This window comes from Syngnathus floridae, chromosome 3 (genome assembly GCF_059516105.1).
Source record: "Syngnathus floridae isolate MCC-2025c chromosome 3, RoL_Sflo_1.0, whole genome shotgun sequence".
Lineage (NCBI taxonomy): Eukaryota > Metazoa > Chordata > Actinopteri > Syngnathiformes > Syngnathidae > Syngnathus > Syngnathus floridae.
In genome coordinates, this window is record NC_142415.1 from 18,791,625 (window position 1) to 18,806,771 (window position 15,147).

General features: G+C 39.1%; 1 protein-coding gene across 1 annotated transcript; it reads right to left on the reverse strand.

Annotated features, from left to right (window-relative positions):
* Nucleotides 1–1,798: 1,798 nt before the first annotated feature.
* Nucleotides 1,799–5,408, reverse strand: cyp1a (cytochrome P450, family 1, subfamily A). The gene is made up of 7 exons (XM_088370268.1): nt 5,313–5,408; nt 4,234–5,114; nt 3,865–3,991; nt 3,407–3,496; nt 3,211–3,334; nt 3,062–3,148; nt 1,799–2,985 (listed from the first exon to the last, which is right to left on the reverse strand). The coding sequence occupies exons 2-7, from the start codon at nt 5,071–5,073 to the stop codon at nt 2,688–2,690; spliced, it is 1,566 nt and encodes a 521-aa protein (XP_088226394.1). The 5' UTR covers nt 5,074–5,114; nt 5,313–5,408; the 3' UTR covers nt 1,799–2,687.
* Between the last annotated feature and the right edge of the window lie 9,739 nt (nt 5,409–15,147).

Sequence of the window (15,147 nt, forward strand, 5' to 3'; positions counted from 1 at the left end):
CCTGGATAACGCTGACCTCTGCTAATTGCGGAATGCCGAACTATATATATATATATATATATATATAAACACATATATATAAATTGAAAATATATCATTTTCAAAAAATAAAACAATCATATATATATGTACTATATATATATATATATATATATATAATTTTTTTATTTTTTGAAAATGATATATTAAAATAAAATAATATATATACTATATATATATTATTTTTTTAAAATGATATATTTTCAATTTTGAAAAAAAAAAAAAAAGGTCATTTTTTTTAAATACACCAAACACTGGCAGATTTTTGGGGAGTGAAAACAACATAGATTTTTTTTAACATTATATTCCAGCTCCAACTTCCAGGCAATTATGCAAGACTCGACCATCAGTAGCTTTTTTTTTTTTTTAAATCAAGAAAAAACAAACATTCCTTTGAGCCTGTCAGATAATGCTTTGTGGTGATATCAAATTGTTGCTTTTAAAAACACAAAGAACAATAGCCAGCTAACTGGTAAGAATTTATCAGTGTCGCATTGCCCGCTTGACATTGTTTCACCCTGGCTGGTTTCCATTCACTTTGTCCTGCTCTTCATTAGTCATATCCTTTTGCATGCCATGGAAAAGTCATCATTAAATTTACAGACATTCTAACAGCTCGGTTTTACGTGCGTCTCCACCGAAATCTGCAAGTCATTGCTACATTTCTGGCTCGTCATTCTTTCTGACTATGAGAAAAAAATACGAGTTGCGCAAAGACGACGTGTCACATTTCCTTCCGTTATGTTCATCGAGCCCAAAAATAAATCACTGTCACGAAGTGTATCAAAATAGGAAATTCACTTTCATGATGAGTCAGCAAAAAAAAAATTAAAATCAAGTGACATTGATTTTTTTTTTGCCATTTTGCCTTAAAATATATTTAAGTACACATATTGAATTTTATCATGTTACTTAAAACACACTTTTACAGTTAATTACGGTTTCTAATAGCAACAGACATTTTCTGACGTTCTCACCTGAACGCCATTTCAGGAACTGGTCTGCAGCTGACCCCCAATATTGTCCTTTTTGCTTCATGCGATGTTCCCATTCACATCCCGGATAACCTCAGCATGCTGTGAATAGACACAACACCGCTCGGCCTTCCCGGCCTCCTTGTTTCCACAAGACACAATATTAATCAACGCACGTTGCAGGAAAGGAACATGTTAAACGTGCTTGGGATTATAACGGATGTTTCCAGAAAATTGTCTCTGACTTTGTTTATCAAAAGCTTTGAGTCAAGGTAAACAAATTTGCTGTGTTTTATGAATGCATAGAAGTCCATCCATCTATTATACACTGTTGGTCTGGTCTAAAATATACAAAATATATATAATAGTTCTCAAACTTTTTTTTACTAACCAACATTGAAATACAGTAGCTGTCAAGTTCTCAGTTGGTTTGCTTTCCTCGTCCATTTTGTCAGTATTATGGTTTCCTTGTGTTCGTTTTCTTTGTTTGCCTCATTAGGTCATTACCTTTTTCTCATTAGCTCCGCCCCTTTTATTGTCCAATCAGCTCGCTCAGCCACTTGGGCCTCGTTCAGGTGTTCTTTGTTGTCACGTCAGTTTGTCTATATTTGGTTCACTCCTTTCTTTTCAATCTTGGTTGTTATTTCAGCATGTTATGTGAATTATATGAATGGCAACCAGCCAGATATAAAATGACAAAATTGTTCATTTTTGTCCCCTCAGTTTTCTGAGTTAGTTCCTATATTTGTGCTGTTTTTAAAATATGTATTTTAAAAGAAGCAAAGTTGAGTTGAGCACATTTTTATTATGACGACCATCACATCTTCAGAATGATAGCGATGCAAAATTGTCTAGCTTACTGTTGTCTTACAAAAAAAGAAATTTTTTGGTATCCTGGCAAATCAAATTCACTCACGCACACACTCACACACGCACGATATATTAGGCACATCAATTTACAAAATACTTGATAAAAACACAAAATCACATTTTAGGATACAAATATAGCTTCAGTGTCCTTACATCCACATTATATTGGATTATAAAATCTAAACAGTATAAACTCATATGTATTTCATTCTGAGTCACAGGATAGCAGCGGGACTCAAAACCACAAAAAGGACATTTGTAAGAAATTAATCTTCACACCATCATTAGCTGCTTGACTTCAATTTGATGTCCTGTACATTACATTCTGACACTCTGGCCTGGTTTGTGTCCATAATGTTCCACAAAAATGCCATATATATTACTACATACAGTATAATGTTACTTAAAAGTCACTTTCTTATATTACAGAATTGTAAAGTGGCATGGTGACCAATCAGTGTTGCTGGGCCAGGAGGCGGGACTTAAACGGAAATCACGAATCAGAGAGGAATACATTCAACCCGTTTGTGATTCTCAATTCCGAAATTCACCCATATATATTTTTCTTTCTAAAAAAATGCCGAAAGATGTTGCCTACAAAGAAAAGTAGAGCAGTGAATCGGTGTCAAGGAAGTAGAGTGTCCCATTGCTGATTTGTGATTCGCTACTTGTAAATTTTTATGGGAATCTAACCTGGAAAACACGTCTTGAAATATGAACTGAAATGCACATCGTCCGTAATTGTGACAGTTATTGTTCTCGTTTATTCTCCAAGCTCAGCGCATTGTTCGTGGAACTTAGTCTTCACTGCACGTCAAGGGGTCGCAGGGTGGCTCTCAGATGGCAGCGTTTGTGCTTCATGGTGAGGCCATACTCGGGCGTCATGTCCACGGGCTCGCCGGGTATGGTATGGAATTGCAACCTCTGGACGATAATAGCTAAGAAGAGGAAGACTTCCTGCCGCGCGATGACCTCGCCGATACAGCGGCGCTTGCCCAGGCCGAAGATCATCACCTTCTCGCCTTCTTGCTTATTAAGCTCTGTGCCGTCGTCACTTAAGAAGCGTTCCGGGTTGAAGGATGACGGATCCTTCCAGAGCTCCCTGAAAGATGCAGAGAAAATTTTGTGGTCAAACTTCACCGCAAAACGGGCAATTACAGATTTAGCGTTCCACTTACGGGTCGTGATTGATTTGCCATTGATTGATGAAGACGCAGGTGTCTTTAGGAATGAAGAAGCCGTTCAGAGATGTGTCCTTTGTGGTGCTAAGAAGACAACAAGGTTAGATGTCACGCTGTCACTACATCTGAAAAAAAAATAACCTTACCAGTGGGGGATGGTAAAGGGCAGGAATGACGAGTGACGGAAGATTTCCAAGATGAAGGCCTCCAGGAGAGGCAGGTTGGCTTTGTCGGATAAAAGGGGAGAGCGTTGAAGTCCTACTTTGTTCTCTGGAAATGAAAAGATTTGATAAATTGTCTGCTCAGATGCAGGGAGGGGGAATTCCACGTTCAGGTACTTACTCAGCTCCTGATTAAGCCTCTCCTGGATCTCCGGGTAAGCCACTAAGTACATGACGGACCAGGACAGGGCGGTTGAAATGGTGTCGAACCCTAAAGTGGGATCAAACTTCAGTTTATCTATTGAAAGTTGACTTTTGATCAATGCTGATGGTGCAATAGTCAGATGTCGTAACATCCCTGGAACCACAAATGATCTATACACCAAAGATCTGAAGGTGGCGATTAAAAATCCCCATCTAGGATGTTACACCATGAGACACTCACCTCCAAAGATCTACATTAGCATTCTAGACCGGAGACCACCAGTCCCTTTGGCGGTCCCCCATAATTTCAAAACATGCCAAAAAACCTCAAGACCTTAGCCACCAGAGATCTTCTTTCTCGCCAATAATGACGCAACCCAATCAAAATAAATGGCTATGCTAACGAGTAAAGTCAAAAGAAGAACTCCAACCAACCTGCTCCGAAGAGGTCGTTGACGATCCCTACGATCTTGTTATCCGATACCTGGATGTTAGAATTCTCGTCCAGCTTCCTGTCCTCGCAGTGATCGATGAGGGAGTCGGTGATATCCCGAATGTTGTCCTAAAATTGGAAACTTTTGGTCAGTACACAGATTTAACCCACCATTATAATTTTAACACATCCAAACCCAATAACTTTTTTTTTAGCAAAGTTTAAACGTATTTGAAGATTTTGAACATAATACTACTGTAGCGTTTTATGTGATTGTTTTGATTGTGTTTCTCTTCTCAAAGAATTCATAAATTGAACAAAACTGAGTGAGAAATTGAAAGAAATTACGATTTATGACGGGCGGGCGATACCTTGTTGAAAGAGGCGTAGTGGTCAACCACAATCTTCCTGACAAAGGCGTTGAAACGGTTATTGATGTCCACAAACGCCCTCATGCTGGCGCTGGGCAGATACTGAAGAGCCGGGATGAAGTCGGCGGGATTGCCGCTGCCCACCACCTGTCCGAACTCATCGCTCAGGTTCACCAGGCTCAGAAGTTCTTGATCGTCGTGGTCGTAGCGGCGTCCGAAGCACATTCCGCAGATGACGTTAGCCACGGAGACGACGATATGCCGAAAGGGGTCGAAGCTTCCGTCGACTTTCATGACCTTCTCCAGCTGCTTCACCAGATACTCGCCCTCCTTGCAGATGTGCTCCTCCAGCATGCACGAGTACTGCGGCGAGGTGCCGTCCAGAGTTGCGAAAGATCTCAAGGCGCTGTAGGCCAACTTCCGGCGAGCCCGCCACACACCCGCTTTGTCGGTACTGAAGGCCAAACTCTCGCCGTCGTTGACGTAGCGGAAGGAATACAGGTCGGGCCTGCCCGAGAAGTCCTCTCCCTGTTTGATGAGCGCCTGTCGCACCGTTTCGCTGCCGCTCAGCACCACCACGGGACGCATGCCGATCTGGATCTTGAAGACGGAGCCGTAGCGCTGGCTCATGGCGGTAAGACTCAGGTAAGGCCTTTTCCCCAATTGCAGTACGTTGCCGATGATAGGGAGGGGCTTGGGCCCTGGGAGCCTTCGGAGCCCCTCGGGAATGTTGCCGCGCATGGACTTGAGCAACAGGTAGACCAAACACAACGTGGTCACGGCCACCAGACCCTCCGACACGGACAAGGCCCCCACTAGCGGTAGTATCATTAGCGCCATGGCAACCGGCTTCAAAATTTCTGGCTGGAATATCAAAGCACCTGGAAATGGAGGCAGAGGAGCGTTGGGGCTGGGAAGTTGTGCAGCATGCCGAGAACTAACATCTTATTTGATTTATTATTTTATCCGAACATTAATGAAAGATAAATATACAGCAAAACATCTGCAAATGTACGCCGAGCGCTATCTTACAAAAGTAGGAATTCGACGCCTATATGAAGCTGAAGAAATGAATTTACCTTGAAGCAAAGAGATGCAATCCGAGAGGAGTCAACAAATTCCCAAATGCTCAGGCCCGAGTTGACACTTCTTGTGTCCCCAAAAGCCAGAATGGGCTTCTGCTTTATAGCGTGCTCCTCCACTTCATTGGCTGCAGCCCGTGATGTAATCACCCCTCCTTCTGTTTGTTATGAATGAAGTCTAGTGCGCTGAGAAGGTGTGTGTGTGTGTGTTTGCATGTGTGATTGCATGTTTCGAAATGCATATGCGACAGATATTTATTATTTGAGCATGCTTTGATGTTGTTGATAAAGTCATTACAGGGCCATGATTGGTTTCATTTTTATGACTAGAAACCCGAAATGAAAAATCAAATTGTTGTGAGAATAAAGCGGTAATGTTTCCACAACAAAATTATGGGGTTCTTTTTTTTTGTGTACAGCTGAGGTGTGGCATAAATCTACACAAAGTTTGTTTTGGTCTTTTAGCTGACGCCCGCAGCTTGCTGCAGGTTAAAACGGGTGTTTGCGCCTTCTTGGGTGTGAACACTCTTTTCGCCGTCAGCAGAAGCGGCTCTTTAAATTCTCTTTAAAAAAAAAAAAAAAAATCATTAACATGACAGATGGAGAAACTGACTCTGCAGGGGGTCTAAGTGTGCAAAGTTTCTCAGGAACTGCAAGCAGAAAAGAAAACAGGCCTAAAGTAAAAAAAAAAAAAAAAAAGTCATATGATTACAGGAATAAAAACAAAACAGTACAGAAAAAAAATGCAAGATTGCAAAAATTTCACTCGTCATGTTACAAGATTAGAAGAACAATGCGATAAGATTTTAATTGCCAGTCTAATATCCCTGCCGCTAAATTTACAATATCATTTGAGGGTCATGATGTGATGGCTGCTTGATACACTCGACTTTGATTACCCACTTGCACGTTCAGCAAAAGTGACGACTCAGCTGCTTTTGTGTGTGTGTGTTTAGTGTGTGAATTTTGTTGTATGAAATTAATCATGCACGTGGAGTCTAAAAGTGCAGGGGTCGGGGGGGGGGGGGGGGGGGGGGGTTGCGCCGGGGTGGGAAAGGGCATCATGACAACATCTACCACCCAAGCAGAGCTAAGTCCTGATAAAGCACTCGGGTCGAATGCCATTGCGTGCTAGTACCTGTTAGCCGGAGTTAAACATTGACCAGTTGCGTGAGAGCGCAGCGATCAAACCTTCACCTCCCCTTTGAGGTTGCGAACCTTGCAGGGCAGGGTGGGGTGGGGTGGAGGAATATCCGAATGCGGGGGTAGACCGGTTCAATATGATCGTTTAAAAAAATTGGAATTTCTCAGAGAGTTTGCAAAAATAAATTACTTCTGGAATGTTATAAGACCAAAGTTGTTGTGTTAACAGAATTAAGTTATCATCTTCTTTGAGATTATCTAGATAAACTAGAAATAATGTTACTAAAGAACTAATGAGATTATGAGAAACCCTGTTATGAGAATAAAGTTGTAATTTTACCGGAATAAAGTTGTATTTTTCACCATAATATTAAATTAAAGCTTTATTCTCGTAATATTATGATCTTCGCACCTCCCTTGATTTATTCATCATCACTTCTTGGTAAATTTAGGTGAAACAGCTGAATTGATTTAAAAATACTTTTGATTGAAACAGTTAATGATTAATGCTCATGTTCGAAAGGATTAGTTGCACATGTGGCATATTTTTGTGCGAAAACAAGCTCCGATGCCAAGATTGTGCAACATCAAGCATTGTGAAACAAAACAAATAAAACACGCACAAAAAAAACACAAAGCGAAAACTGTGAATTATTGTATTGTAATCTGCTTTATTTCTTTTTTTTTGTTCTGTCGGGTTAATATTAATAGCTAAATGCATGGTTTATTGGCTTATGTACAAATCCGGCCTTGTCACAACCAAATTATTTTGACAAGGTTTCAATCTAACATCCAACAATAAATAAATAAATAAATAAATAAATAAACAAAAATAAACTAACAAATAAATAAATACAAAGGTAAGTATACATGAATAAAAAATAAAAATAAACTAACAAATAAATAAATACAAAGGTACGTATACATGAATAAAAATAAAAATAAATAAATAAATAAACAAAAATAAACTAACAAATAAATAAATACTAAGGTACGTATAAATGAATAAAAAATAAAAATACAAATAAATACAAATAAATAAATAAATAAACAAAAATAAACTAACAAATAAATAAATACAAAGATATACATGAATAAAAAAATAAAATAAAAATAAGTAATTAAAAATAAACAAATAAATAGATAAATAAATACTGTTTTAGGTACGCCCAATATGCTAATTAGATTCCATGTGCAAAATGACTCGTGTATTAATGAAAGTGATGTCACTGACTGGCAATGTTTGTCCACCGAAAAAAAAACAATCAAGTCCATGAAATCAAAACGTGGCCAAAAGTAGAGACAGGTATAAATTATAGTGCTATTAGGCTGGCTTGTTGGGTCCTGGTCCAGCGGGTGCGGGTAAAGTGTGTGCATGCGTGTAGTGTGTGTGAGCGTGTGTGCGTGCGTGCAGGCGGTGCTTGCGTGAGAAGCGGAGGCTGGGTCCAGAGGAGGGGAGGGTCTCGGACTTGCGGACAATCCTAAATCTGCCGGCTCAAGTCACGCGAAGGCGGCACCCACTGCAAAAGACACACGAGGCTCTTAAACTGGCAGAACAAAGAACAACGCACGACCACCACTCCGATCTGTGCGTGTGTGTGTGTGTAGTGCGTGTGTGTGTGTAGTGCAAGCGAGGATCTGGCGGCTTTGGAGTCATGCAATGTGCCACTCAGCCCTCACTCATCGTACTCATGCAACACGAGAAGGCAGCGAGGAACTGCACTGCTCTTTCAAAACAAGTTGAACAAATCAGGATTAAGATGCTGTCGCAAGCGTGCAGCAACACTTGATTCACTTTCCAGGTCGGTGTTGCCAATAAGCATTAGGGACGCAGCCAAAATCAAACAATAGTTTTAAATTGCAGAGGAAAAAAGAAAGGAGTATTTTATTGTGAGGAAAAGGCAATGCATTTCTGCGGGGAAATTCTATATAGTATATATATATAAATTCTATATACTATATAGTGTATAGAATTTCCCTGCAGAAATGCATTGCCTTTTCTTCACAATAAAATACTACTTTCTTTTTATTTTATGACTGTCAAACTTATTTTATTCGAGGGCCGCATTGTAGACATAGCTTCTTTTGGAAGGCCATTATGATTGTCAACCCAAATAAATGTATGAGCACCTCATATTATATACAGTAAAAGTTACAAAACAAACTGACAAATAACTCATTTTCAAATCAAACGAGTAAAAAAACTGGTTAAATATTTAAAAAAAAATCATTAAAAGTGAAGACAATTTGCAATTCTAGTAATGACACAAATTTGATGCACAATTTGTCTTCACGGGCCAAATAAAATGGCCGTATCTGGCCCACGGGCCTTGGGTTTGAGACCTGTGCTATATAGCATCAAAAAAAGTTAATTGAGGAAAAAAAAAGTTGATTTTTGAGAAAAATTGCATGTGCAATATCTTGATGCTGCACCTGTGGGGTGGATGGATTATTTTGGCAAACAAAATTGATTTAGACAAATTTGCAAACATTATTAGAAAGTTTTTGTGACACAACTTTAGGCCACACCGCTGGACAGTAAGGTCACATAGCGGAGAGCAGTTGAGGAATGGCTGGTAGAAGCTTCTTAAACAGATTAAAAGTGATCACATGGTCCCTTGCAGGAAGTGAGCTACTGTTAGCAAGTTAGCTGAGCTGAGCTAAGCAGCAGGGTGAGTATCAGGACATGCACAAAAGCAGATGAGCTGGAATTAATGCAAGTCGACTCCCTGTGTCTTTTCAGGCCTGGATTCTTAAGCCTTTTTTTGTGGGTCTATTTGGGATAGAAAAGTGAAAACAGGTTCAGACGCTGGATTTTTACAATTGATTGTGCAACAATTTCAGTTTTACAGCAATTTTAAGAGGCGCTACTGTGGGAGCTTGAAAAGAAAATTGTGGAGTCATTGTGTATTTTCAGGCTTGGCTTCTGGAGAATATTTTGTGGGTCTGCTTATGATAGATGTGCCTGACAAATTCCACATGGCTCAATGAAACTATTTTGAGGGGCTGAATTGAAAATGACAGCAGGTTTTACAATTTCAAAAGCTTGAAACTAAAATAGCATACTTCCTGTGTATTTTCACGTAGCTTTTTTTGTGGGTCTACCCATGCTAGGCAAATAGACAAATTTCATGCTGTAAATAAAAATGGTTATAGGTAATGAAATTTAAAAACATTTCTGTGATATATGCATGAGTCAAAACAAACAAAAAACAAAATGGTGGACACCCTGTGTATTTTCAGGCAGGGATTTTTGAGAATTTTTTGTGGGTCTACTCATGATAGAAATTCCTACCAAATTTCACATTGCTCTTTTATTTTGGGTGATTAAGCAGATGTGTTTGATTGTCTTGAGTGCTTATATCGAACATCACTAAGCAGCTTCTCAGGCCTTGCATGTGCCACATCAGGCAAACGTTAATCGGATTATTTTGGTATGAAGGTCACACATGAATGTTGACGGTGACCTCACTGACTTTGTTTACAATTTTATTTTTGGGTCGGTATAAGGTTTCGAGGTAGACTGTTTTGTTTTATAATAATGGATTTTATACTTCTATAGCAATACGTAGATGACGATGACAGTTTTTATAATTTTATAACAATATGATTGGATGCTGAATAAATTTGAGGTGCTGTCACTGGTTTGCAGAATCTAAGTGGTCATCTAAGTGGTCGTCAGTGCACCCTCCAGTGGACAAATTTAGCAACAAAAGTTTCTTTCATTAAAACATTTTTTAATTTAATATTTAGTATTATTTATTACTTATATCTCTGTCCTGTTCTTGCTTACTCTGAGCTACTAATTTGAATAGAGAATGACAGTCATGATTTTTTTTTTTTTTAGTTTGGATTTTAATTTTTCCCACTAATTTTACATGTGCTTAAGAGTTTCTGTTGTTTATTTTCTATCAGTTCCAACACTCTGTTCCATTCGTGTCAAAGTTCCTGCTTTTGATTGACGTGCCATTTTTATTTTCTTCCGGGGGGTCGGGTCGCGACAGGAGCCGCCACCGGGGTCAGCAGAGGTCACATGCAAGCATCACGCTTCACACGCAATCCTGAACGTGTGTATGTGTGTGTGTGTGTGTGTTTGCATTTGTGGATCACCTTCCCTTCCTGACCAGGCACATATAACAGATTAGTAAGTGAGCTAATGGTCCCCCTTACCCACTTGGCCTCCTCCCACTTTTACAGCTCTCATACAAGCTGGCGTGTAACAATAGTTGCGTGCGGAAGGATCTCGGTCATCCATCTTTCTGTCACCTTTGACTTTGTGCTACTAAGGTGTCATAAGTGAGTGCAAATAGGCGAGGAAGAGGATAAGGAGGGGGGAGGGGGCGAGGGGGAAAGTGTTCGTGAGAGCAAAAAATTTTCAACTTGCATGTTTGAGGAGAGTTACGACCCTCCACCGGGAAATAATTGGCCTGTTGTCAGCAAAGTCGCTCGGGGCTGGCTTTATGAGATGCTAAAAATGTGCCGTTGCTCGGTTTGAAGCACGACAATACAGACGTTTTAAAATAGAGGACAACGTTTTTGTGAAGTACGTGATTTAATGCATGATTGTTTTTAAAAGCGAATTAATCTGATCATTTTTTTTTGTTGATTACACAATAAATCACATAGATAAATCAAAAACAGGACATTCATTTATTTAGAAATGCATTGGGAGAAAACGCACAAATGGAAATTTTCACTTTTGGGTTTAGTCCATATGAGAAAATTATTAATTTCATAAATTAAGCAGTAAAATATACTGGGATGGCATGAGTGAGTTGTATTGATTGAGGGCTCTTGAATGTCCCATTCACCGCCCTGTGTTTATTTATAATACTGTCCCCCGCATGCACTTCACTATTTCTACTCTATTCTATAGGGGGAAACGTACGGAGGCCAGCAGCACGCAAAACAAGTCATGCGTGGCTCACATTAACCCCTTCTGCCCTTCTTTGCACGCACACACACACGCACGCACATTTACCCGCTGAATGACCTCGGTAACGAGGTCTCACTCTGTTACAGTTGCCAGAATCTTTTTTTCAATTTGAATATTTTAACTTTTTTTTTTTTTGGATAAAAAGATTAATTAGCTGGCGATCAGTTCAGGGAGACAGCATGGACATTTTTCCTGGTTTAAACATATTGAAATCAACCAAGAAAATTGTATTAATTAGTAAAAAGAATCAGTGTAATATTCTTTCATTTACTTGTATTTTTTTGTATTATTTTGTCAATATTTGTATGAATTACAACATTTTCTTTTGTATTAAAAAAATGTTTAGTGCATATTTTTATTCATTTTCTAATTAGAAAATTCAGAGTCATCTTTTGTCCATTTGTTTAAATGACTTTTTTTAGGTTATTTTAATTTGTTAATTATAAAAACAGTAATACAATAAAACAATTAAATCCTTATAAAATATAAATTAATATTATAAAAATGTTTCCTCTTTTCCCAGAGGACCACGTTGACACAACAGCAGCGAGGAGGAGCTTTCCAAGTCAACGAGGTTCATCCTTTTGTGTGACCCCCCTCCCTCCAGTGATCCCTCTCTTGAATAGAGGATCTCGGGGGGTTAATCATTGTGCATTGCGTGCAGACTGTGTTTGCTCTGTCAGAGCCAAGGGTCGCCGGGCCTGTGTACAGAAAGAGCAAAGGGACGTATCGCTCGCCATTTTTTTCCTATCACAACAATCGGGCGGCCGCTGTTTTAGACGGCACGCCAAGTTCAGCACAAAAAAAAAATCGGACCAAATCCTCCTTACCAGTAGTTGGCGCCATCTCGACACGATGGTGACAGCGTTAAAAAGTAAAGTCTTAAGTTAGATAAAATTTATATTCATAGGTATTTGAGATGAATACTCATACTGGTATTGGCATGAAAAAAAAGTGTCGAAGAAGAAGCGGCTCACGCACATGCCCTGTGTGTCGCAATACTCACAGTGTGTGTGTGTTGTGTGATTTTGTGCAGGTGTAAACAAGCGTGTGTGCTGGATGCCAATGGGCGTCACCAGCCTTATATAAACTCTGATTCCTGCAGGGTATTATTATAGTCGGCCCCCTTTTAGGGACGTGAGCCAACCTTCAATACAAACAGTTAAATTCTATCCCAGGTGTGAGCAAAGTACGGTATGTGGGCCTCATGTGGCCCCCTACAACTTGACCCTGGATCAGCGGAGGACAGACACAAGCAGTTTTAGTCATCAATATATTCGAAATACCCTAAAAATCAAAATTTACGACAAAAATTTCCTTCGCTTAATCACTAGTGTGACCGCCGCCATTGAATCTGGATTTGATCCGAAGCCATCTGAGCATTCCAGGTATAATTAAAGAGTAGTCAGCGTTGTACAATGTCTGCGCCAAAACTTGGCCTCGGGACACACGGTGGCGGCGGGCACGAAACTTTTGTTTGATGGAAGTTTGGATACTGACTCATCGTATCAGCAGCACGCTACTGTAAACTCATTACTGCTGCACAATGAGCATCCATCCATCCATCTATTTTCCATAGAGTGTGTTCTCATGGCAGTTGAACTGGAGCCAGTCCTCGCTGATTTGGGGCAAGTTGTAGACCCTAAACTGGTCGCTAAAAACTGCCTGGACAAAAAAAGCATTTTGTTTGTGGTATGCGGGAATAGGCCAGAGTACCTGTCAAACTCCAGAGTTAAAATCCAAACACAGAACCTCTTGAGTGAGGCACTAAGTAATTTTGTTCAAATTTTATTAGTAAAGACAGCAAACGAAGTAGTAGCAAAATTAAGACATTATGTATTTATTTATTATTTATTTATTATTACTATTTTCATTATTTATTTTTATTATTTATTATGTATTTATTTATTTTATTATTTTTGTATTTTTTGTATTTATATATTCAAATTTTATTAGTAAAGACAGCAAGCGAAGTAGTAGCAAAATTAACACGTTATTTTATTTATTATTTATTTATTATTACTATTTTCATTATTTATTTTATTATTTATTATGTATTTATTTATTCTATTATTTTGGTATATGTCGTGAGGTATTTTTTGCTAATTAGCAAATGAATCACTTTCCAGGTCCAATAAAAGTTTTACAGTTAGTTTTAGTTCGTTTTTACACCGCCGAACACAACGTTAAGATTTATAAACATGGCGTGTCCTTTTATAAATAACCATTATGACTTCAGAGGGGGAAGTTCTTTAATGGAGCCCGTTTAACAAGTTGCGTGACCCTTTACAGCGGGATGAAAGTGACGAGATAAAATGAGCGAATTCCCACCCTGCCAAAGTCCTTTCAAGTGTCCGTGAAAGACTTTTTCTATGGGCGTAAAAGTTTCCTGTTGGCTTCCCCGCCCTGCACGAAAAGGCGCTGCACACACCTGGTAGAAGGTTCGCACGCACACATACCAGCACTTAAAAGACGGCACGCTCACGGCATGAAAGTTACGACTTGCCGTTTTTTTTCACGCACGCAAACATACGCACGCGACAACTCGGCAGACGGGATGGACCAGGAGGTCATATACAAGTAGAAGTAAAAATCATACTTAATGTCACATTTACGGGGCCTTTGCTGGTCGCAAGTTTGCATGGTTACCTGTTGCTAGGCAGATTTGACGGGGCTTCAACAAAACTGCCCCACAAATTCAATGATCGTACGTACGTTCGAACGTACACGTGAGTACGCATTAGGGGGAAAAATGCCACGTTTGTAGCATTTAGCTAAAAGTATGTTTGAACGTATTTGCGAGTACGTTCAAACCAACTACAGTCAAAAATGTTTTATTCTACATTAGCAGATCTACGTTTCCATAGATTATCCTTTAAACCAAAGTGCTAACGTTTGTATTTTGTTTTTGTGAGGTCAGTCTCCTTTCATTGCAACTTTGCAGTGTACGTTCAATTCTTTTTTAAGTTATTATTGTTGATGTTCTAACATCGTACGAGCATCAAGGTAAATTCCGTATTCCCTCAGATGTACTTTGTGTCGGGGTTAATCTGGAACAAATTCACCACAACAGATCCAGTTAATTGTCTGATTACGCAGACAAGTCAGTACAAGATGTTTTCTTTAATATGAAATAAACCAACCTGTGCCCTGAAGGTGATGTTAAATATTCACAGCGCTAATAAGACAAAGGCACAGCACAGATGCTGTAAAAAAATGTATCCAAACATTGGAACAGAATGTAGTTACGATTGCTTAGATAAGCGCTTCAAACACGGCAACCTCACGTGATGGCCTTTGACCAAAACAGATTTCCATCAAGCGTGCTCCAGTTATTCCGCATTTTGCACGTATTAGATTTATTGAAAATATGGATTCAGTTCATTTTCTCCCCCAAATTCTGTGAAATCATTACAATTTTCAAAACCAACAACCAAAATGTGCTTATTAAAAATAAATTTCCATATTAGTAATTGTAATATTGTATATAATTCTATGGTTATCATGAAATAAGCTCCTTTTCATAAGGAAATTGTTAAAAAAAAATACTTGTGTGATTTAGTAATTCAGTGGTTGCGTGTTGCTTTGCGTGCCATGGCCACTGTGGTTTGGCTCCCGAACGTCAACTCGAAGTACTCTGCGGCTTTCCATGGGAATTGTTACAACTTGTATTTGTTTTGCAGGGGAATGTAATAACGCGCATCATCATCTTCATCGGTAGAACATTCCTTTTATTATGGATTGACACGAAAA